The 21,906-nt window shown below is 48.9% G+C and overlaps 1 protein-coding gene across 3 annotated transcripts in view; it reads left to right on the plus strand.

Annotated features, from left to right (window-relative positions):
- Positions 1-1,304: 1,304 nt before the first annotated feature.
- NECAB2 (N-terminal EF-hand calcium binding protein 2) overlaps positions 1,305-21,906 on the plus strand; it is an 82,843-nt gene continuing 62,241 nt past the window's right edge. For 2 of the 3 annotated variants that reach the window (XM_054840555.1, XM_054840556.1), the window contains exons 1-2: positions 1,305-1,536; positions 10,401-10,425. In XM_054840555.1, coding sequence (XP_054696530.1) covers positions 1,339-1,536; positions 10,401-10,425 — 223 coding nt within the window. In that variant the 5' untranslated portion in view covers positions 1,305-1,338. Of the gene's footprint in view, positions 1,537-10,400; positions 10,426-18,529; positions 18,645-21,906 lie in introns of all 3 variants that reach the window. The other variant, XM_054840557.1, reaches the window with a different exon arrangement.

Below are 21,906 nucleotides of genomic sequence, written 5' to 3' on the forward strand. Positions count from 1 at the left end.
TTTAAGAGCCTTTCAAGAGCCTCCAGCCATTGTCCGTGTACTCCAGCAGAGAGAACCAGGCTCCCACTTGCTTTTCTCTGAGCAGCAGCTGAGAGAAAAATGTGCATTGCCCCACCTTTCACCTCAAACACAGAAGTTTCACCCTAATTTACCTGAATGAAGATGAGTGGTTAGAAGAAGAGGCTAAATAATACCTCTGGGTAGGCTTTGCTGGGGGGTCTGGTCTCCGGCGCGCTGCAGAATGTGAGCTCTGTTTGAAGAAATCATTTGTTGCTGATTATTTTCCTCTTAAAGCAGCAGCTGGTCAGGCCTTTTGGAGCAGCCGTGCTGTTCCTCAATTGAAGATCAGGCATGGGCTCGGCATGGGAAGTGTGTAATGCTTGCACAAGGGTGCTGGGCTTGCTGGCTCCTGTGTCAGAGATGTACAAATCTGGGGATGTGACTCCGGTGGGACGTGAAGTCCTCTAGAACTGCCTGTGAGAGGGTCTGGCTGTCACGAGTGGGCAGGGGGAAAGGCCATTTGGGACCTGTGGCCGCTCCAGCACTCTGGGGAACCCTTCGAGATGGTCTGGGTCAGAGCTCTTCTGGCTTTGGTGCCTTTCTGGGTCTGAACTCAAACTGGGACCATCTCCTCAAGTGGGGAGGGGAAGATGAAATGAGTGTCATTTTGACCAGAAGACTTATCCTCCCTACTGCAAGTGCAGATCTTGACCTGTGTAGGTGAGCACAGGAGTATCACAAAGGAATATCCTTGTGATACAGAGTTACAGGATTAGAAATGCTTGTCCAGATGAGCGCTGTCGTTAGCTCTGTAGCCATGAATGCTGCAATGCCCCAGCTGGAATCAGTGGCTATTTATCGTACAGGGGCTTGTTGGAGTAGAGGTAGTGGGTCAGGGACAAGTTTTATTTCCTAGCAATAAATTTGTTCTCTGCTGTCCTTACAAAGAGCCCCTAAAATCTGTTGTGGGGGTAGGGAGGCTGCAGAAGGGTGAGGACATGCCATAGAAATACTCTTTTGAGATAGAAAATGCCTAAAAGGATGCTTTGTGTTGGAGCAGGGGGGCCGTTTGGGGGTGGGAGCACACAGGCAGCACCCACCGGGGCTGCTCCGGGGTGGCCCACCCTCCACCCCAAAAATCACACCCACACCCCACACCCCCCAATTACTCTTCGGCCAGGAGCCCCCCGGCCTCCGGGGTGTCGTCCCCGTCCCCCCCCCCCCGCCGCGGGCCCGCCCCTGCCCGCTGCCCGCCGTGTGGCGGTGGAGGAGGAGGAGGAGGAGGAGGGGGAGGAGGAGGAGGGAGTCCCCAGCTCCGGTATGAGGCCGGGCTGAGCGATGTGCGAGCAGGCAGCGCGCTACTGCCGGGCCGGCGTGCAGAGGCTGCTGCGCAAGCCACCGCCGGCGCTCCGCGGGCTGGACGGGCTGCTGCGCTGGGTGGTGGCCAGGATGAGCGACAAGGGCGTCGGCGAGCGGGAGCTGCTCACCCCGGGCGCCGCTGCCGCGCAGAGGAAGGGCACCTCCGTCATCCTCGATGTGAGTGGTCCCCGTCGCGTCCAGCACCCCCGGGGCCGGCGGGCACGGGCGGCACGCCGGATCCTGCTTCCCTCCTTTTCCCTGCGCGGAGCCTGCACCGGCTCGGGATCGGGGCGATTCCTCCGGTCCTGCGCCCACCGGACCGGTTGGGGACGGGGTGAACCCCGGATCCTGCACCCCGAATCCTGCAACCGCAGGCAGCACGGGCACGGAAGTGCACCGCGGTTCCTGCACCCTCGTTGCCGGATCCTGCGCCCGCCCCCCGACCGGCTTGGCATCGGGGTTATTCCTCGGATCCTGCATCCCCAGCCGGTTGGGGATGGGGTGCAGCTCAGGTCCTGCATCTCCCGGACTGGCTGGGCGTGGGAGTGCACCCCAGATCCTGTGCCCCTGGGCTGGCCGAGCGTGGGGTTGCAGCCGGGGTCCTGCACCCACTTGCCCTGCACACCTTGGGACAGTTGGGAATAAGGTGCACCTTGGTCCTGCATCTCCCTGCGACCCCAAAATGACTGAGCATGAGGGTGCTGCCTGGGTCCTGCTTTTTTTTTTTTTTTTTTTTTTTTTTTACTGGTTGGGCATGGGGATGCAGCCTGTATCCTTTATCCCCTTGCTAGGATCCTGCACCCCTGGGCTTGCTGGGCATGGGGGTGCACCCCAGCTCCTGCAGCCCCTTTCCCAGGTCCTGCACCAGGACCCTTGGACCAGCAGGTGCATCCTTGGTCCTTGATGCTCGTATTAGCTTGACTGGATAGAGATGCAGAACTCCAGGTCCTGCAAACCCTCCAGTCTTGCAGCATGGGTTGTGCCAGGTTAGCTGGGCATAGGGTCCTGCATCCATCCCAAATCCTGGACCCCAGTCCCTGAAGGGCTGCGGCTATGAGGGTCTGTGCAGCGGGAGCACGGTGCTGGGTGCCTGCCAGTGCGTGGGACCTGGGGCTCCCTTACCCAGGTTTGGGGGGGGTGGGGGGAACAGGCAGGGGTGTGCTTAGTGCCTCGGCTGTGGTATTTATAGACTTCCTGATTAGGGGGCTAATGAGGCTATTTGCACTGAAATGAATTGGGAGAATGGGGTGGAATCAACGGGAGTGCAAACGGTGTAATTACACAGTCTTTCTGCAGCATCTAGTAATTAAACACATAGATCCTCAGCTTTGCTATCTCCTAGCTTTAAAAAAAAATGTAGTGAATGCAAAAATAAGCTACTGAGGCATTGGCTGTAGTAAAGGATAACTCACGCTCTCCTCCAGCCTCCTTGGAGATAGGCAGTAGTAGCTCTTCCAGGCGGGACCCTGCATTTTCTAACTAATTGCTGAATCTTCTCCCCTGTCCCTGGTAGGCATTGGCATGGGCTGGCATCTCTGAGTGCCCTGGCTGATAGGCATTTCAGTTCCCTGAATGAACCAGTTCCCCTGTGTCTATTGAGCTGCCAAAAGCAGCTTAGAAGAGCAGAGCGCTTGGTGGATGGTCGTGCCCGGTGAAATGGGCTGGCAGGTGGGCAGCTGCGGGCTGTAGGAGATGCTGTTTGGTGGGAAAACTGAAAGGACTTGTGCAAGTAATACCCTTATGTCTTTTTTTTTTTTTTTTTCCCAACCTTCCCTGAAACAAACAAAACTTTACAAAAATCTGGAATCTGGGCTTCAGAGTATAAATGCAATTGGGAAGCAATGTTGAGTTTATAAAAGAGGTTTTTGAGTTAGGACTATTTTTCCACCAAAATGGTGGAATCTCTTCAACTTTACCATCTTTAAATAATTCTTTTTTTTCCACTTTGAGGTTTGAGCCGAGAAAATGAGCCATGAACTTTCAGAATGGTTTAACCGGTGGGAAATACAATAGAGCTGGGTGTGCAGCTCCCGATCCTTTTTCCCTTTCACAATGGGTCTGGGAGCCCTTTCTTGCCTGCTGAAAGTAGAAATGGATGCTGGAAATGTAAGGTTTGAGGTTGGGTTTTGGTTTCTCCCCCCCCCTGCTCCCTTAGAACTTGCTTCTCTCCTTTTTCTCCATTTACAATAGAAATGTCAACTGAAGCTGTGGCTTTACTGTAACAGGCTCTTCAAGTGCACAGAGACACCCCTCCTTTCACACACAGAGTTTAAATGAGGGAACACTCATTTAGGTTAATTTTCACCCAGTAGCAGGAAAGTAACAAAGATCCCACTGAACCCTCGGGGATAAGGACATATTTTCCAATTAACTCATCCGCATCCTTGCGTTATGCGGATGTGATGGGGAAGCAGCGAGCCCCAGCCACGTAGCAGTGCTGCTCCTCGCTGGGTGGGGACGAAGCGAAAGACCTGTAAGATTTTATATTTAACTACCGCGGTCGCGTGAGCTGGTGCGCTACGCAGGCAGTTCACCAGGGGCTGGGGAAGGAGGGTTAAGCTTGGTTTTGGCTATGAATTAGATGAGGTGGCTCTGATGCTAATGGTACCTCAGTCACTTTTTCTTCCTTTTCTATTCTGGCTTTCTTTCGACTCAACCATCCCCAACATGCTTGTTCTGACTCCTCCAGACCGTGAGGGTGGCAGGTGGGTCAGTATGAAGTTGCCGATGCCCTTTCCACCAGAGAAACGAAACCGTGGTGTTATGGGGCAAAACAGGGCTGAGGCAGAGCAAAATACAACAAGGGGGTTAGACATCTTCTGCCATCAACCTGGCTACTTGCCGCTTGGAGGATGAATCTTAACTTGGGGCTGTTTTCAGTTTTTTTCCTTTATTTTGCTTGTGTCCTTTTAGGTAAAGGATTTAAAAAAAGGTGAATAATGATTACTGGTTCAGTTAAAAAAATCATAGGTTTCCAAGTGTAAAAAGTAGCTAAACAAAACTAATGAAGAAGATAGTTAAGTCCTAAGCATTTCCTAAAATAGGCAGCAAGTAAAAGTAGGGAGCGACAGATGCTTTTCCGTGGTGGAAGGAGAGCAAATGGAGGTGATGTGTCACTCTGGGAACCTGGAATACCTCACTTTGCATTTAATGTCAGCTCTTACAATGCCCCAGAAGGGGCTGGGGTTGAGCAAAGGGTCTGTACTCATCCCGCGCTCACCCTCAGGTATTTGCCTCTGGGTCTTTGCTCTGTGGGTCTGAGCACAGGGGTGCTCCGTCTGCGAGAGCCAAACCCTCAGGGTTGGCAGTGTGTGTCATCTGCTGTAGATAACTAGTGTCTATCACAGCTTAGGATGTGAGATTTCGGCAATGCTACATTCTCTATCTGCCCTCTGGGCTGCTTGAAGATGCCCTCCAAAGGCTCTGAGCTTCTCTTTGCACCCACGAGGACAAAACCCCTTTATTAAAAGGAAGCTGAAATGGCCACGGTGCTGCTCAAATCCACGTGTGGGGGTGGTGGCATTTCCAGCCCAGGACAAATCCGCAGATGTCACAGGACTTATGAAAAGGAGAATACAGTGTGTGTGTGGGGGTAAGCCTGTATCAGATCGTATTTGCTGAGTGTGAACGAGTCCACGTGCAACGCAGAGCTAAGGTGGATGGCTCCCAAGGCATGGGAGATGTCTAGACAGGAGTTGCTCCGTGTGGGAGTACTGTGGTGCTGATTTACCGACTGTCCTTACTCATCTCTTCCTGCCTTTGTGTCGCCGTGAAAAACCCACGTTGACAGCAGGAGTGTGAACTCCAGCGAGAGCAAGACCTGGTCGGGCACAGCGGCTGCAGGCAGAGGTGCCCCGTGTGGTTTACACCAGGGAGAGCCCGTTGAAGGAGCTCGTCTCCCACTTGGTATCTAAAATAAGGGTCAGCCTTGGGTATGAGTGAGCATCCCTATGACCAGACTGTGGGCTCCAAGGGGCGGTGGCATCCCTGCCTCCTTTCTGGCTTTGCCAGTAGTGACTCAATGCATTGCTTTTTGGCTTTACTTTAAAAGCCCCTGAAGAAAGCAGTGCCATTCATTTCAGGTCAGGTGAAGCTCTGTGATCTGCCCTGTCTTTTGCTGAGAACTGATTTTGACCCTTATCTTTCTCTTTCCTTCTTCAAGAGGGTCAGAAAGATCACTTCAAATCCTGCTCTCCTGCTTCTGGCTCATCTTGCACCCTCTCTTACGTGGCCAAATCTCATTTATGCTTCAGCCCCAAGGGATCGAGTGAGGTGTTTGGACAGAAGGTACAGTGAATTTGTTTTGTGCCAAGGGTGCATTTCCAAACGTAGATCTGAGGACTGGCAGAGTTTTGTCGATGGTGCGATTGCCAGTGCAGCCCTAACTAACAAAGCTGTCACAGCCACAGGAACCCCTTCTCAACCCCCTCCTGCTTTGACCTTTTTCCTTCTGCTTTCTTTTTAAGGTTGATTCACTCCCCTTCTTGTGTCCTCGTTTACCTTCTTGCTTCTCCAAGCGAAACGGGAAGGCTCTAAAAGCTTTGTTTTCAAGTCACGCCAGCAGAGCACGGCTGGAAAGCAGGGACAGGGGCCGGCCGGGCTGTGTGCATTGGGGATTGCTCGCTGCCAAGTACATAATGAGAGAAGTTCATCCTTTCTCTTCTGCTTTTCAGGGCTTTGTAAGCAGGCACTGGAAATGGAGCTGCACCCAGGGCTGGTGTTGATGGAAAAGTAACTTCTAGTGCAGTGAACGTGGTAACATCTAATGCAACTCTTGCTTGTCTCATGGAGCTTTTGTTTAGGGCAGCTAGGTAAGGTCTAAGGAGAAGGTAGGAGTGAAAGGAGAGGCTAGGGTATGGTGTTAACTGCTCATCTCTTGGGGAGAGAGACATAAAATTAAAAAAAGGAGATTTGGAGTGGGAAGGATACCCTGAGACGTGGAGCTCTGTAGCAGCCTTGCTTTGGAAGGGGAGCCACTCCGAATGGGACAGTATTTCCACACCAATGGTGTATTTCTTACTGAAACACCAAAATCAAACCTTTCCCCTGCATGGGGAAAGGTCGTTAGTCTGATGATGTCTAACGATGTAGTCCAAAGCGACAAAGCTTTGTGTCATTATTTTCTTGCATTAGTACTGGAAAGGGCAACATAGGCTGCAGGAGAGGAAATTTCTACCGGTACCTCGGGTTAGAGAGCTAAGGGCCATACCTGATACAAACCCTGTCTCAGCTCCAGGTGAGGTGTCAAGACTTGTAGGGAGAGGAACAGAAAGAAAGAGTAGGAATGCAGGAACATTGCGAACAGACTAATTGGGTTTTTGTGTGTCTGGATGCTTTCTCATCCATAGACTTTCCTCACCCAGGAGACTTAAATGTTGTTTGTCCTCGATTCTGCACCAAGGTTATGATGGAAAACAAAATTCTACCTCTGTTGCACTCTATTTTAAATCAACATCATATTAACCTGCTGAAGGGATAATAAACTCTACAAACCCTATAATAATTTTTAGACTTGTTAGGGGAGTGCTTGTGTGAATTTAATAAAATTGCCGAGAAAACCTCTGTTAAGCAGCCTCCAGTGTCACACATTCTCATCCAGGAGCTTTGAGAAGGCAGAGCTGAATGTTTAAATTTGAAACCATCAATTTTTTTTCAAGTTTATTATTACCACTAGTGTTTTGAATTGCTTGCTTCTGTCAGACGAATATCTGTAGTAGCCATTTGAGAGTACAGCAAAAACATACATTTTTAAAAAAAAGCTGCTTGAAATCTTGACAGAGGTTCCTCGCTCTAAATATGATAGCGTTTATATTCATCTAAACACCTGGTAAATGGAAGAAGGATGCTGCAGACCGTAAACTGCGTGCATTGCCTGTGTAAATCCTATAAAACGGGCTAATCTCGCCCGTATTGTGGGCATCCTGTGGGCTCGCCGTGCAATTACCTTGTGCTTCAGGAGACTTGCTTAATAGGTTTAAAGCGTAGCTGACGGGGGAGATGGATGCCGTAGTACGTTTTGGACTGGATAATTTCTCATTTACCGTCTGAAAGTGGCGCGTTGCCTTGCCGGTTGGAGAACTGGGGGTGACGGAGTGGAAAGAGCATCCCTCGTCAGGCAGCGTGGTGCTGCCGGCTCCTGTTTCGCAAAGCCCTCGCCCGCTGGGGACGGTCCTCGGCCAGCGTGGAGGTGCGGGAAGCCAATCGCTGCCGAGGGCCTGGCAGGCCAGGGCGTTTCTCCATCAATATTTCATCGCCTCCACTCTGGCTGACCTGCAGGGCTTGACTAAGTCTAAGTGACTTTGCTGCTGAGCGAGAATAGCGGCGATGGAGTTACTGCAAGCCTGCAGGGAGTAACTGGGGGGCGAGCTGGCTTTGCGTCCTCTGTGTTGGAGGTGACGCAGCATCCTTACTTGTATTCCCTCCTTCCTGGAGCTGGTTGGAGCTTTCCTTTCCCCGAGCTCCCTGGGAACCCGGCACTGAGCTGCCCTCAGGAGTTTTACCCGCTGGTCCGTAGGGGAGGTGTGGGGGGCCGCAGTTTCCCTTCAGTCACCAAATCTCACACCTTCCCCTTACCGAAAGCACGCCACATCCTTCCCGTAGTGGAACGATTAATTCAAGACACGAATGGAGGGCATCTTCAGGTTGTGTGTGGGAGGGCACTCTTGTGTGCTGAGCTAGAGCGTAAATCCTGGGTCTTCGCAGAAACAGCGTTTTTGGCAGCGTTACCAAGCTATCACGGAGTGTATTGTGTCTTTATCAGCCTCCTGATACTCGTTCCAGTGTTCGTACCTTGCTGTACCGCCTGCCTATGCTGACAGATGACTTTATCTTAAATTGCTTTCCCTCCAGGTGTCCTGTTTTAAATTTTTGCGTGTGTGCAAATTTGAGGTGGTCCAATTAAGCTGGCAGAATAAATCTTGCTCATTAGCAATAAAAACTAAACAGCTTGGTCCTGTAGAATAAACCTCGGCGGGTAACACAGCTGATGTGGTCTTCCATCAATGCGCTCTTCTACAAATAGTCATACTTTCTAGGAGCATCTGGGGGAGTTAAAGCCCTAAAAAGGTCACTTAGTGAAGCTGGATGTAAATACTTAAATTTCTTTCATTTCTTTATTTTTTTTTTTCCTCTTGCTCTGCGAGTTCATTGCAAGGTTGGTGGTTCCACGGAGCAGAGCGCTACAGATTGAGCCTTTCTCCCACTTTAAGCTACATTTTACCTATTGTTTTTGCCTTCCCGTTCTCCCTCTGCCAGTTGTGCTTAGCGGGGTGGTGATCTCCCACAGGACCTTAAAATAGACATCGCTGCTTCTGTGTCAGACTTGATGTGATGTCTTTGTTTCAAAGCAATGGGAACGGGAATAGAAGGATGTGGTGATGAAATAAAAAAAACCCCAGAAATAATCAGCATCTAGAAAGAAAAGTGCCTCAACTGGAGGTGCTCATGGGGAGTGAGAAGTTGAGCTGTCCAAGCCAGGAAAAGAAGAATATTTCATGCTCTGGGTAGGGGCATATTGTGCACACCTGGGTGATGTGTGCCAAAGCCATGGGGCTTGCTAGGGTCCCGCTTGTCCTGCCTGGCTTTATTCTTCCATCCCATGGACAAGCCAGGACTGGCTGGCCCTTCAAAACCCATATTTAATGTCAATGAAGTCCATCAGTATGGAGACAGGTAGGATTTTCCCCCAAAATGTCTAATTGCTCTAAAAAAAAAAAAAAAATTGCTCTCGTTTCTCTGGTGGTCACAAGCTGTGATCCTTGATCCGATCCGTGTAGGGTTTTTATGACCCTCTCTTGAAGCTGGGACTCAGTGACTCCCATCATTTGGGTTTGGCTTAAGCAGAGGGTGTTTTCCTGTTTTCCTCTGCTGAAGTACACCAGAAAGTCCAGCTTTGACTTTGCCCTATGCAGCCTAGGAAGAACTTTGGGCAAAAGAATGATTAATGTTCCTTAATTAAGCCATATTCACTTAAATAGCACATTCTGCAATTCAATTTGTCTCGTGGGTTTCTTGTTTTGTGCAGCAGTTTCTCTTTTGATTTTTTTTTTTAATGATTTTATGACCCAGAAAATAAGAGATTCCATTTTGCGGCTGACTGTGATCTGTCCTGCTGGTGCTTTTATTCCCTCTGCAGGGAAATCTCTTTGTACAGCCAAAATCTCTGCTCTTGCTCAAATTAATAGGGTCAGGTCTGAAGAGATAAGATGTTTTCCCTTTGCTGCCCAGTTTATGAGCATGTTAATTTTTTGGTAATTTACGGCCAAACCTGTGCTAGCAGCCTTTTTTGTCAGGATCCTATAAGATTTTAAACCTTGCACAGGGCTTTTGCTATTAACTGCATTGTGTCAGGGCACTATTCCTAAAATGAGACTAGTCAGAAAAATAGCAGTTCTTTCTGCTTTCTCCCTGGCAAATTCTAGAGTACGACAAATTATAGCAATTTTTTTTCTTCTGAAAGGGCTATCTGATTCCTCTCTGTGGGCTCTTCCTCCACACTGTAGTTTTAAGTCTAAATATAATCTCCTTCCCACGCAGAAAACTTGCTTTTAAAAAAAAAAAATTGTAAATAATTTGTTGCAGAAGTGCAGAGCTGTGAAACTTGGTTTAAGAGATATTATTGATGCTAGAGAAATTGGCTGGGCTGGCTGCACGGTTGTAGTAATTTTTTTTTTTTTTAATGGGTGTTTTTCTTGCATTGGATCCATCTTTTTGGCTTTCTTCTGCGAGGGAGACGCTGGAACTGCTGGAAGCGTTTTGTGTTCTCTTTATTTGGTTAGCTAGCTCCTTTTCCGCCAGTTATTCTAAAGGCGATCGTGTTGATAAACTACCCTGGCAGTGGTTTTCTGTCGTGTGGGTCTGGGGGTGATGGGCTGAGCCTTGGGAAGGGTGAGCTCCGTAAAGCACCCGAATTAGCTCTTGGTTACTGGAGCGCGTGGTCCTGCCCTGCGCGTGGGGTTGAGCATGGTCCTGGTGCTAAGGACTTCATCCTTTCCAGTCGAACAACGCAGTAAAATGTTTCTCTCTCTCTCTTTCAATTCTAGATTTTCAGAAGAGCTGACAAAAATGGTAAGTCTGTACATTCATATTTCACGTTTCTTGACTGAACTTGGGTCGGCATTGCCATTTCTCCTCATAGTAACTTCTAACTGCTTGAATGTCTTTCAGTTTACTGGGTCTGGCGCTGACACAGTCTAAGCATCAGAAAAGGTTTTGTTCTTTCTTTGGCTGAGATGTTCTTAGAGCAGACGTGATACTGGTGTGCAAGACGGCCTGGCAAGATCCACCAGATTTGGGGCAATTTCATACAAAAGAACATAAAAATAAATCGCAGCTAAGTGATAAGTGAGGATCCACCTCTCGGCAATCTTGGAATAGCTTTGCAAAACAGGCCTAATCTGTGAATACTGGTAGTTTGGTTCCTGAAGGACTGGACACGCACATCAAGGAGCAACATGTATTGATGCGTGTTTTCGGTCTGTGCCTGTAAAAAGCCGAACAGCTCTGCTGAGCCTAATCTTGTCCTTAGATGGGGAATAACATGGAGATGTCTTCGTTCAATGACTCAGGATCCTGAGCGAGCTGCTCTGCCGTGAGGTAATGCAGTTATGGGAAAAAGAGGCAAAGGGTCCAGTCCCAGGATCTCTCTCCACCCTGAAATGCAAGTTAATTTTAGCTCCTAGCTAAAATCCCAAGAGCTAGTCTCTAGTCTTTCCCTGTTGTACAAGAAGAAAATGAAATATGCATCAAAATGTGTGTGTTTGCAGAGGGACACGTGGGAGGGTTGTGTAGGGGAAGACAGGGGAAGGTTTGGGTTTTTTCCCTACCGGATTGAAAAGGGAGATACCTGATTTCTGCAAGAGCTTGTAGAGACGTATGATCGCTGTCCCCAGGTAAGGCAGTGAAGGATGCAGGGAGCTGGCTGGCGTATAGCAGTAAATGCCCTGTTACCGTGGGCATTTGCTTATAATAGCTGGCACAGCAGTAAGACATTGAAATTTGTTGCTTGGATAAGCTGAGCAGTCGTGTGATGGAAGGGGAGCGTCGGGGCGCTGGCGTGGGGGGAGAGCGCTCCAAGTGTCGCTCACGGGGAAGAATGGATTTGTGCTCTTGACACCCGGGCTGTTGTACTTCACGGCCTCCTGAGCACTTAATTGTTGCATAATTGGAGACCTGGAGGTTTTGTCTGAGGAAATACGAGATGCTGCCTGCTTGCTTTCTGCTGGCTGGCGTGCCTGCCCCCATGGAGCCGAGCCCCGGGGTTGCCAGCTTGTAATGAAGTCTTGCCTCCCACTTGCTCTCCATCGGGAGAAGCCTGGTGAGGTTTTTGGACTACAATTGTCAATGTCTTTGTTGCATGCAGATACCGGGCTAAAATCTGTGCTTAGTCATTCCCATCTCAGTTTGAAGTTGGAAATGCCACTCCAAACTCCGACCTGTTAAACTGTTCCTTGCTAAGCTCGTGTTTAGCCTCCCTCCTGCCGGAGCCTCCTTCCAACTTCCAGGACAGCCTCTGTATAGGGCAGCTTAAATCAAAAGCAGTGATTTTTTTTTTTTTTTTTTTTCTTTTCAATAACAAATGTTACTCTGTTAAACAAAGCTCAGAAGGATGCACTTTAGCGGACCGGTCTTGATGTAGTTATTTCCAGTGACTGCTTTTTGAGCTCTGCCAAATGACGCTGCGCTTTTGTTTCGGTCTCAATTAAATTTCTAACAGCTGCGATGGGGCTGAAGAATCGGAACTCAGAGTACAAAATCTTGTCCTGGCTGTTGTGCCAATATTAAGGCTTTTCCTAGGATGGGTGAGTGGAGCAGCTGGGAAGTTGCCCTTGAAGCTTTGCTATTCCCTGCTCGCTGCAGCACGCTGGAAGGAGCTGCTGCCTGCCAGGGGCAGACAGACACGTCTTTCCAACCCAGCCAAGAGGGCAAAGCTGTCATTTTGGTGGTTTTACCACGTCACAAGGTCACGGGGGGTTAAATTTTAGTGCAGCTCTCACCACAGGGACAGCGGTCTTGGTGTATTTGGTAGGAGCCAGTGGCAAGCCATGAATCCGTGTGTTGCGGTTTTGGAGAAATGATGGACCTGCTTAGTCTGCTCAGGTGAGGGGTCTCTGAGAAGAAAGACTACCTTTGGAAAGCTGGTGACTCTTGCTGTTGTTGAAACCTATCCAATTCTCCTGGTTTTGCAACCTTATACTCTGTTACTACTGATGGGCAAACACTCCTTCGGTGTTTTAGCATGAATAACAGGTAAAGGCCAAACGAGACACTAACAGCAAGAGCAAACCTGTTGGTTTTACCTCTGCCTCTCACCCTGGGAAAAATCCGTGCAGCTCCTCCATGCTCTGCTCCCTGGATGTTCCTCCCTTTGTAAGGCTTGAGCAAGTGATCCATGCGGATAACAGGCGGGATCACTCCACTACGTGTGGACAGGAAGACAGCGAGCGGCTCGGGTACAGCGTGCCACTTAAAAGCATTTTCTTGTCCTGCTCATCCGACCAAGGGGAATTTGGATTTTAGCAAAGAAGCACGGATTAATACCCCAGAGCTGACCTCGGGGCGTCCATCAGCCACCCTGGGCACCCAAGCTCCTCTCCACAGAGCTGCTGTCCTGCCCAGCAGACGTACCCTCCAGGTACCCTGGAACATAACGCCCATTGGAAGCATCGCTCATGGATGAGCGGTCTCTTTGGTTGGCCGTGCTGTGCAGATATGAAAAGGTGTTCACCCCTTTGCAGGTATTCCCCTAGATGCTGTTTGTCTGAACATCTTTATTCCATCTTAACCAGTAATATCCCAATTAGAACTCAAACAGGGGTGGTTACAGATCGGAAGAACTGCAGCTCTTCTTGTCTAGGTCACAAAATGTGAAAATGAATGTGGATTGCCAGTGACGTGTCTGCCACCCGGTAGCTGCTAATGCGTTGGGTGTAAAGGTGATGGGCCGACTTGTCAGGACCCAGAATCGGCTTGGGGTGGTGTGAACAGGCACCAGCGGGACAAGTCCGGTCCCGATGTCTGGTGGTTAAATTGGTGGTTCATTGCCAAGGATGGTGCTGGGCAGGAATTTGAACCGCTAAGGATGAGAGCGGTCACTGCCGGGGTGCAGCAGGTCTGAGCGCTAGGCTTGCAGCGGGGTGAGGAGACCAATGCCTCTGAGCACAGGCAGAAAAGAAAAGGTGCCCCCCCAGCCCTGGCGAGGCTGCTGGCTGCAATTGCTCTTCAGGAATTTGTCCTGCCTTTTCCTCACCCTGGATGGGCGCTGCAGGGGGGAACAGCTGGCTCTGTTAACAGAGGCCAAATGTTCTCTGACGAAAGAGTTATCTCCATCTCTGCTTCCACTCATTGCTCGCGATGCGGTTGACCTACAACTACGTTGTTGAGACAACACACCACGGTGCTCTCCGTGGGACTAACGCTGCCAGGCAAACGGGACGCTGCTTTTTCCTTTTTGTGGCCTGGATGACGGGCTGTCACAAAGCGGTGTGGAGTTCAGTGGCAGCTCTATCCCGGTGCTGGTTCCTGCAGCACGAGGTGGCCGAGCACGTGGCTGCTTTCCAGTCCCACCGGCAGGGCTGTCTCTGTGATCTTGGGGCTGTCTTCTCAAGGACTGTACGTCCTGCGTTGGTTTTCCCTATGCTTTTCCAGGTGCTGCTTTTCTCCTGAGACAACGTCTGTCAGTCGTGGTGACCGGCTTCACCAGCCGTTTGTATTTGCTTAACTCTTGATAACAGTTTGTTGCTCTTCATAATTATCTCAGTATGTTCCTCCGCAGCCTTTTGGGGTCAAGGCGTCCCACAGCCACCCCTCCAGCCCCTGCGGCTCACAGCAGCCGCGGCAGGGGACGTGCAGGAATATTTCCCTCGGCTCAGAGGTTTTCAGAGCCAGAGGGAATATCTTTGTATTTAATATCCGTAGGGATCTCTCTTTCACCATTTTCTCTTTGACATTCTGGCCTTTAATTTATTGATTTGTTGAAGTTCAATCTCTCCCTGGCTTTACCTGGTACAGCTCCAAGGAACAGGGGAAGCACCAGCCTGCCGCTTTCACGTCTCACCGCAGGTGGGCTGCGTGCCGTACGTAGCCCTCCACTGAAAAAGGAAAACCTTGCACTTCTCGATTTTTGTCAGAATCCCGGGAAGGGGCCCTGAGCCCTGGACAGGCTGCTGAAAACACAAGCTCACAGGTTCCCAAAATATTTTACTCTGTTAACACGCTTCTGCTGTCTCCACACCTGCAGAGGTTCTTGTCTGGCAGGGACTTTGCTCTTTTTTAATTAACCGGCTGAGATGAATCATCTGGCGCTGTGTGATGGTGGCATACTGGGGGAGAGAGAGCTCCCAGGGCAGGGAGCACCCGCAGCTCTACCCAGAGCTGGCAGCTCTTCCTTTCCACTCTTCTAGACCTGTGTGGGAGCCCTACAGAAACAGGGGAGGGAAATCTGGAGAAAACTTCAGCTCTTGCTGTCTCGTTTAACTAGAATATCTCATTTAATTTTTGCCATCCGGAAATGAGATGATTAAAGGGTCACCTAAAAGATAAAGGGGGCATTGTAAGTTTAAGGAATTGTCTTATTTAATGTGCAGCTTCCTACAGTCAAGGGGTCATAAATTTGGAAATCTTTTCAGTATCTTGATTTTTATTTCTTTTTTTCTCCCACCCTGGTAAAAATGGCATGTATTGTGTTAAAACAACGTGGCTGGTTCAGACACGGTAACTATGGAGCCTGATCGTGTGAATTCAAGAGCTTCTCCCTCCTCCCCTTCCTTCCAAAGCTCCTCGGCATAAATTGTTGATTCACGTAAAATTGGATGTCATTGGTGCAAGATGCTAAAACACGTTATTGTTCCTGCCGTGTTCGGGTACTTATATCAAGGTGATTTGATTCAGTGCCTACAAGTACTAAGAGACTGCTCTTGCTTGTTAAAAGATGCCGTGGTGTCCTGCCCCAGAGAAGTCAGAGTCCGTCTCTAATGCGAGTTAAATCCCCAGCCTTTCCTCCCTCGAGTCCGAGCAGCTGGGCTTACAGCTATCTGTATGATAAACTGGGCAAACGGTCTGGATAGCACACCCTGAAACGGTGAACGCACTGGAGATGTCTGGATAAACTGGCAAACGGTCTGAAAAAAAGGGAGAAGGGCTGGGGTGAAACCTTCTGGCAGCGAATAATTCAGCTAGCTCTAGTCATGCTTTGCAGGGGCATGGCTGTTAGTCATTCAAAATAATCTTTTTCTTCTGTGTAGGAGTGTTTTTCCTTTCTCTGCTAATAAATCCACCTACTGTCTTGTAATCCTCCCAGTCCCAGTAAACAATACTTAATCGTTTAATTGGCATGTGGTAGGAAAACGGAGGCATCTTGTTTTAGGCTGGCGAAGCAGAGCTGCCAATCATCTGAGTTATCTACTGTGTACTTTAATCCTCTCATTAGAAAGCTGTTAATCAATTATAAGTTAAATAGCCCAGGATTCTCTTTGAAAGATTAAGACTGTTTTGTTTTGACAGAACAGCCTAATTGCTAACGATTCATTATAGAATGAAATGGTGCTTGCCAAAAGCCGGAGGTTTATTATCTTGAAATCTCTGTAGTCACTGCAACTACCCAACTCCCATGTCTTGAGGGTAACTAAACGTGAACTGCGTCCAGCTTTAATCTTGTGGTTTAGTTCGGTGGGTTTTGCCATCGTTATTAGATCTTTTTCGTGAAAACGGCCGTCAGTCTGTCCCATCCGTGGGGCTGGCTCGCCGGGCACTGGGGGTTAGGTGATTCCTCTGGACCTCTGCCATGGAAGAGGAGAGATGCAAAGGAAAACGTGCCAAAAACTCGGCATATGGTTATAAAACGCCCACAGAAAATGGCAGGAGGAGCTGGCGGTGGTGAGTATTTCACTTAACAGTGACCAGGGATGAATTAGTATCGTGATTCAGTCAAGCTGGCACCTTCCTATTGCTGCTGTCTTTGTGACATTTGCACCAAGAGCTGGCCCAAACTGTTGTGCTTTTCCCTTGAATTTGTCATATCTAGGGAAGGTGTGGATGGGAACGAAGCCATTCAACGCGTGCCGTCTTGGATAGCTTCTGCTGTTATCAAAAATGAAATACAATGAAATGTGAACATGGACTAAACTAATTTAATTTATAAACTTAACATAGACATCTGGAGTGCAAATGCTGAGAGGAATTTTCAGTTTTTAGTTCATCTGGGTGATCAGCTGAAGGCCTGTAGAGGACGTAGCAGAACTAATAAAGGCAAAAAGAAGCATGAACGCAGCAGCAGCAGGTGGTGGGAAGGGGCTTCTTGGTTAAGAGCCATTGAGGGCAATGGAGCTGTGCCCATTCCTACCCCGGCAGGGCTTGTCCTTTAAATGGTTGCGCACAGATATCTCTTAGAGTCCCTTAAAGGAGGTTTATGCTGTTATTCTTTGTAAGTAAGGGTCTGCCTATCCCAGCGTCGTGAGCCTCGTAGCAAATTGCACCGCAAACGATGGGGGGCACGTAGTGCTGCTGCTGAGCGGGGAACATAAATGTCTTTGGACATCAGCATCGTAACAAACCGGCTAAGGAGCCTGGTCAGCTGGCAGAGGGGTTGTGCCCTCGGGGGTGGAGCAAGCTCCGCTTTTTACGTATAAGCCAGCAGCGCTGCTCTGCCTGAGGGCTTTGTGCTGGTAATGCCCCGTGCCACCACCGTCCTCTTGGTCTGTGGAGCCCACAGGCTTCAAAAGGTGGAAAAAGGCAGAAAAAGAAAACCAAGTGAACAACAAGCTTCAGGCACATCTCTCAGCCCCAGCTTGATATATTAAAGAACTGAGGCATGTCATAAGCATTGCCTAAGCAGAAATCAGACTTGTTACTCACCAGTACGCAAAGAGACTGAGGCTTGAGGTTCTTCCATGGATTGGGTTTCTTGATTAAGGGGTGGTGGTGGGAGAGCAGGGAAAGCTCTGAGCCTTCAGCAGAGAGAGAAGGCTGAACGAGTCCTAGTGTGGTGGGTCTCCAAAAGAGCGTGTGGGTGAAGCTCCAGCAATTTCCAGCCCTTCCCAAGTGCTCTGTGCCTGTCCTCCGTGTCTTGTTTGTAGGCAGAGACTGTTCCTCTAAGGACTTTGGGGATCTGGGAAATGTGCAGGGTTGTTAATGGTAACAGCTCGCAGTGTCTCACCCGCGCTCTCCAGCCCCCCCCACCTTGGAGAAGTGATTTTGATCACCTTTAGTGAGCCCAGAACAGGAGGAAAGGGGTGTTAGTCTGTGGATGTGCTTAGGGCCCAGATTCACAGCAACTGGACCCAAATAATTTCCTTTTCCCCCCTCTCACGCCGAGAGCGTCCCTCGCTGAGCTTGAGCTGTTAATACAGAAACTGGGGCAAAAAGAAGTGAAAATGGCTTTCCAGATCTGGCAATCTGGGAGCCACAGGGAAATGCAGGAGAGAGGGAAGGAGACAACTGGCGCTGGTGGGTATTTGGTCCGAAGACCCCATTTTTAGCGTTCGCTTTCAATGCTTTATGTCCTTGTGGACCCCTCATCTGCGGGGCTGCAGGTCAGAGGAGTCACTTCAGGGTCAGGAAAATGGGATTACGGTCCGAGTACAGCGCTGCTATTGCAACATGTGCTGGATGTCACGTAATGCTTGCTTGGTGTCCCGCCTGCAGTGGTGGTTGTACCTTAGTCCTTCCCTTGTTTCAGAAACCCAAGATGTCACTGTTCAGCTTGCTCGCTTTTTTTTTTTTAATGGTATCTGATTGCTAAGCAAAAAACTTTCATTCTGGAGTTGTTCTGAGTTTAAAAATAGCAAGCATCTATTATTAATTACCTTGTTAATTTATGGAAACATTTTTAGAAAACTACTTGATTGGAATTTAGCATGGTAATTGTCCACAAGGTGGTCTTAAGACTTGAAGTACTTCATCTCCTCGCTTCCCCCCATCAGTTTTGAGGCCCTTTAGGAAAAGACATTTCCACCAAACTTGAATGGTGGTAAGCAGCTGGGACTTCAATAATACGGCACCCAAAGCATCGCAGAAGAAAAACGAGGACGTTGTAGCCTTGGGTGCTTTTATCAAATCTTAAAAAGATGCCAGGCTAGGGCTGCGATACCTCCATGTTATATATCAGATTAAAAAAAACCCACCAACCCTAACACCTAATAAGCCTCCTGTTGCAACACATCTCTTCCTCCCACAGCCACAACTCTGCACCTGTCTTGAAATTCTGCTTTTACTGTGAGCTCCCAGGAGCCTCGCAGTCCCTGCTGTAACGGGCTACCACTCATCAAGAGCCACTTATCCTCCAGACTTGGGTAAGTACCTTCTGCGTGGCTGCTGCTCCTCACGCACAGGGAAAACCTCGAAGCTATTCATATCTCGCTGCTGCGTCCAAATTAAATCATTAGTTCTAAGTAAGAATATTTATAATTCTTGCATAAGAAAAACAGTATTAGCAACCGCCCACATATAAGTGGAAAAATGCAGTGATGAATCAGGTTTTCTAAGTATGGATAAATCTGGTAGGTTCTTCCGTGACCAGATGACCAGTCTAAATGTATTTATCTTTTTAAAAAAATAAGTTAAAAAAAATTTGCATTTAGATAGCCTAGATTTCACATGACAATCAAAAAGCACCTTGTAAAACTGTATAATGACATTTATTTACCAGGAGAAAGTTTGGATCTGTTTTCAGTTATTTGGACTCCTGTATAATTTCCTGGCTCGCTCCATTGTATATTCAGTTATCCTTCCAAGTCCTTGCAAAGTTCACAGCACGTGGTTTTGAAGAGATGACATCTGTTTAAATCAGGACGTGCTGTTCCCAAAATAATAAACAAACCTATCGACCACATGATGAATTTTGAGATAATGTAGAAATGGTGAAAGGTGGTTGCTGGCCATTGCTTTACAGGCTGTCACTGGATGTGTCCAGTACTTCTGGCCATCCTTTAACTTTACAACCTTAGGATTTGATTTTCATCGTTGACTGGCTTGAAAGGACACTTCTCAGCTGCTTGTGCCCTTTCGGGGCTGCTTTTTTCTTTCAACAAAGATATGAAGGTATCTGGTGCACGCTGTGTGCAGCAGAATTGAAGAGCCGAGATTTTTTTTTTTAGGACTTGTTTTTTCTCATGCCACCTCTCATTAACAAATGCATGTTAAGATCAAGGGGTGGGTTTTTTTATACTCTCTTTTTTTTGCTGGACCACCTTAATTCTGCAAAGCAGACCTTGAATTGGGTGCATAGGGTTAGGACTTCATTAACTGCTGCATCCACGTGTGCTGCAGGCTGAGAGTTATGCAGCAGTTTGGCTTTGATCTGAGCCCGTGTGTGGTTTGCCTAGTGCAAGACTTAGCCCAGAGTAGGTTTGAGCTGGGCAAGGTTTAGATCCAGCCCAGACTGCCCCCCCCCCAATAACTCAAGCCAATGACGTGGCAAGCACATGAGCTTTAATTTCCACAACAGAAATGTCCATATCCCACCTGTATCTGCATGACATCAATTTATGGCCCATCGCTCTCTGAAATCATTATTCTTGTCCTGTTCCTAAAGCTTTTCCCTGCTGAGAGAGCAGGCCACCATGAAAACCCGCGTGGACGGCAGGCGACGGAGGCACTAATGGTCTGAGCGTGACCTGCACGTGGTGGTGTGCAGGGAATGGGATTGGGGGGTCATCCACAGCTGGGAAAACCGCTCTGTTTAAACCGAGTGCTTGGCCTTCCATGCAAAGGGCTTGCTGACACTTCAGTTGATATCTGATAGCTCAGGTGCCTGGCTGGTATCATGCAGAATGCCCTTTCCTTGTTATTCAAGGTACAAATTGTTGCAGTGCTGGGGGCCGTCACCTATGTCCTTGCCTTTTTGCTGTAAAACCTGCAGTTAGAATATCAAGCCAGCCTTAAAGAAAAAAATAAAATCAGCATCACCTAATATTTGGCCTTCTTCAGGCACGCTTGCCAGCCCGCGGTGCTTGCTGCCTTGTGGCTGTAAAGCATATTTGCATGTTGGTCCACGCCGGGGCTGTGCTGGCAGCTCCTTGCTGCCCTCTCTGCCCAGCACCTTCCCTTCTTGTGGCTGCAGACTCTTCCTTGCCACCCTCCCTCAAAAATTCAGCTGCTGAGCAAAACCCACGGTAGAAGCCAATAACTGCTGTACCCTTGAAGGCTTCCTGACAGTTCTGTGTTGATGATAAATGGACTTGCACCTCAAAGACAGTCAGATACGCGAACACACGGCCTTTTACACCTTCATGTTTTACTTATTAGGCTGTTCCTCAGTCCATCAAAAACTCCGGTGGTGATGCTGGCCCAAAGGGTTGTCTTCCTACCAGTGCTGTCTGAGCAGAAGTATCAGCCCTTGGGCCGTCGCTGACCCTGCTCTCTGCTGGACCTCGCTCGGAGCGGTCGGATGTGGAGGAGCAGGCTAGATCACAGCTTTTGCATTGGAAACCACCTACCAGTCTGCCCCAGTGCCTGGTTTTCCAGCCTGACCCATCAATTTGAGCCTTCTTGCTGACTGCATTTATCACTGTTAGAGGTTCGGGGTGGTCTGAGACCTGCCTGCCCATGGGCATCTTCCTGCGGTTCATCCAACCTCTCGCTCTCAGGAAACGTTGCTCCCTGTGCTTAGCGAGTGCTGATCTGGCAGAGCAAAGAAACCTCTGCGTTGGGGCTCCCGCTAATTAATGCACTCGTGTTGCACTGGGAAGCGGGGCAGCCTTTCAGGTGGGTTTGGGGGGGGGCATGGAGCGGAGCCTGAGCGTCTCTGTAGGCAATGCTCTTTTTCTGCTGTATCCCTCCTCTCGCTTGGCTCCTCCTTTCAGTTCCGATAATACAGAGAGCGGGAGACAAACAGCAGCGCTTCGGTGTCCCCAAGAAATGCGGGGAGGGGACATCGAGCAGGGGTTACTGCTTTAGCCCAGCAATTTGAGGCTGAACGTTTGAGCCGGAGGGCAGCACTTCCAAACGCTCCCGGTTTGCTTTGAAGGGCGCCAATTAAGGCTTGACATACGACGTAACCCGAAGAAGACGGGGTTTATTTTCTTCTTCTTTCTGCGGGTTTTCTTCCCCAGCCCTCGTTAGAGGCTTCAGGCTAGACAGGGGTGAATGGAGTATATTATGGTGACAGATTTAACGGCCATGTCACAAGTTGTGGAGGGTGGGAATAAGGGCTCGTGGTTTCCCAAGGAGGCTTTGAAAAGCTGCTCAATTAGCCGAGAGGATTTTTAAAGACATTTCTTTCTGGAGCCAAAGTTGAGAGATTTAATTGGGGGCTGCACAGCAAATGTGTCTACATGGCATGACGACAGCCAGAAAAGGGCACTATAAAACATTTACAGAGCTATTATCTACTTGTGATCCCTAGCCAAAAAAAAAAAAGTCAGCTTTATTGGTACTGCCTTAAAAGTGGTGGTTCTTGCCCTGTTTTCCTGGAGCATGGAAATCGCTGGATGCTGCCAGCTGGCCCGGGGTGCTGTGGCTTTGGCCATCGTGAAGGCCGTTTCAGTTGAAATGTTATATTCATATATTTTCCTTGCCGATGGGTCGGTCTCTGTGCAGAAGCACCCTGCCGTC

The sequence above is a fragment of the Grus americana genome, chromosome 13 (genome assembly GCF_028858705.1).
Source record: "Grus americana isolate bGruAme1 chromosome 13, bGruAme1.mat, whole genome shotgun sequence".
NCBI lineage: Eukaryota > Metazoa > Chordata > Aves > Gruiformes > Gruidae > Grus > Grus americana.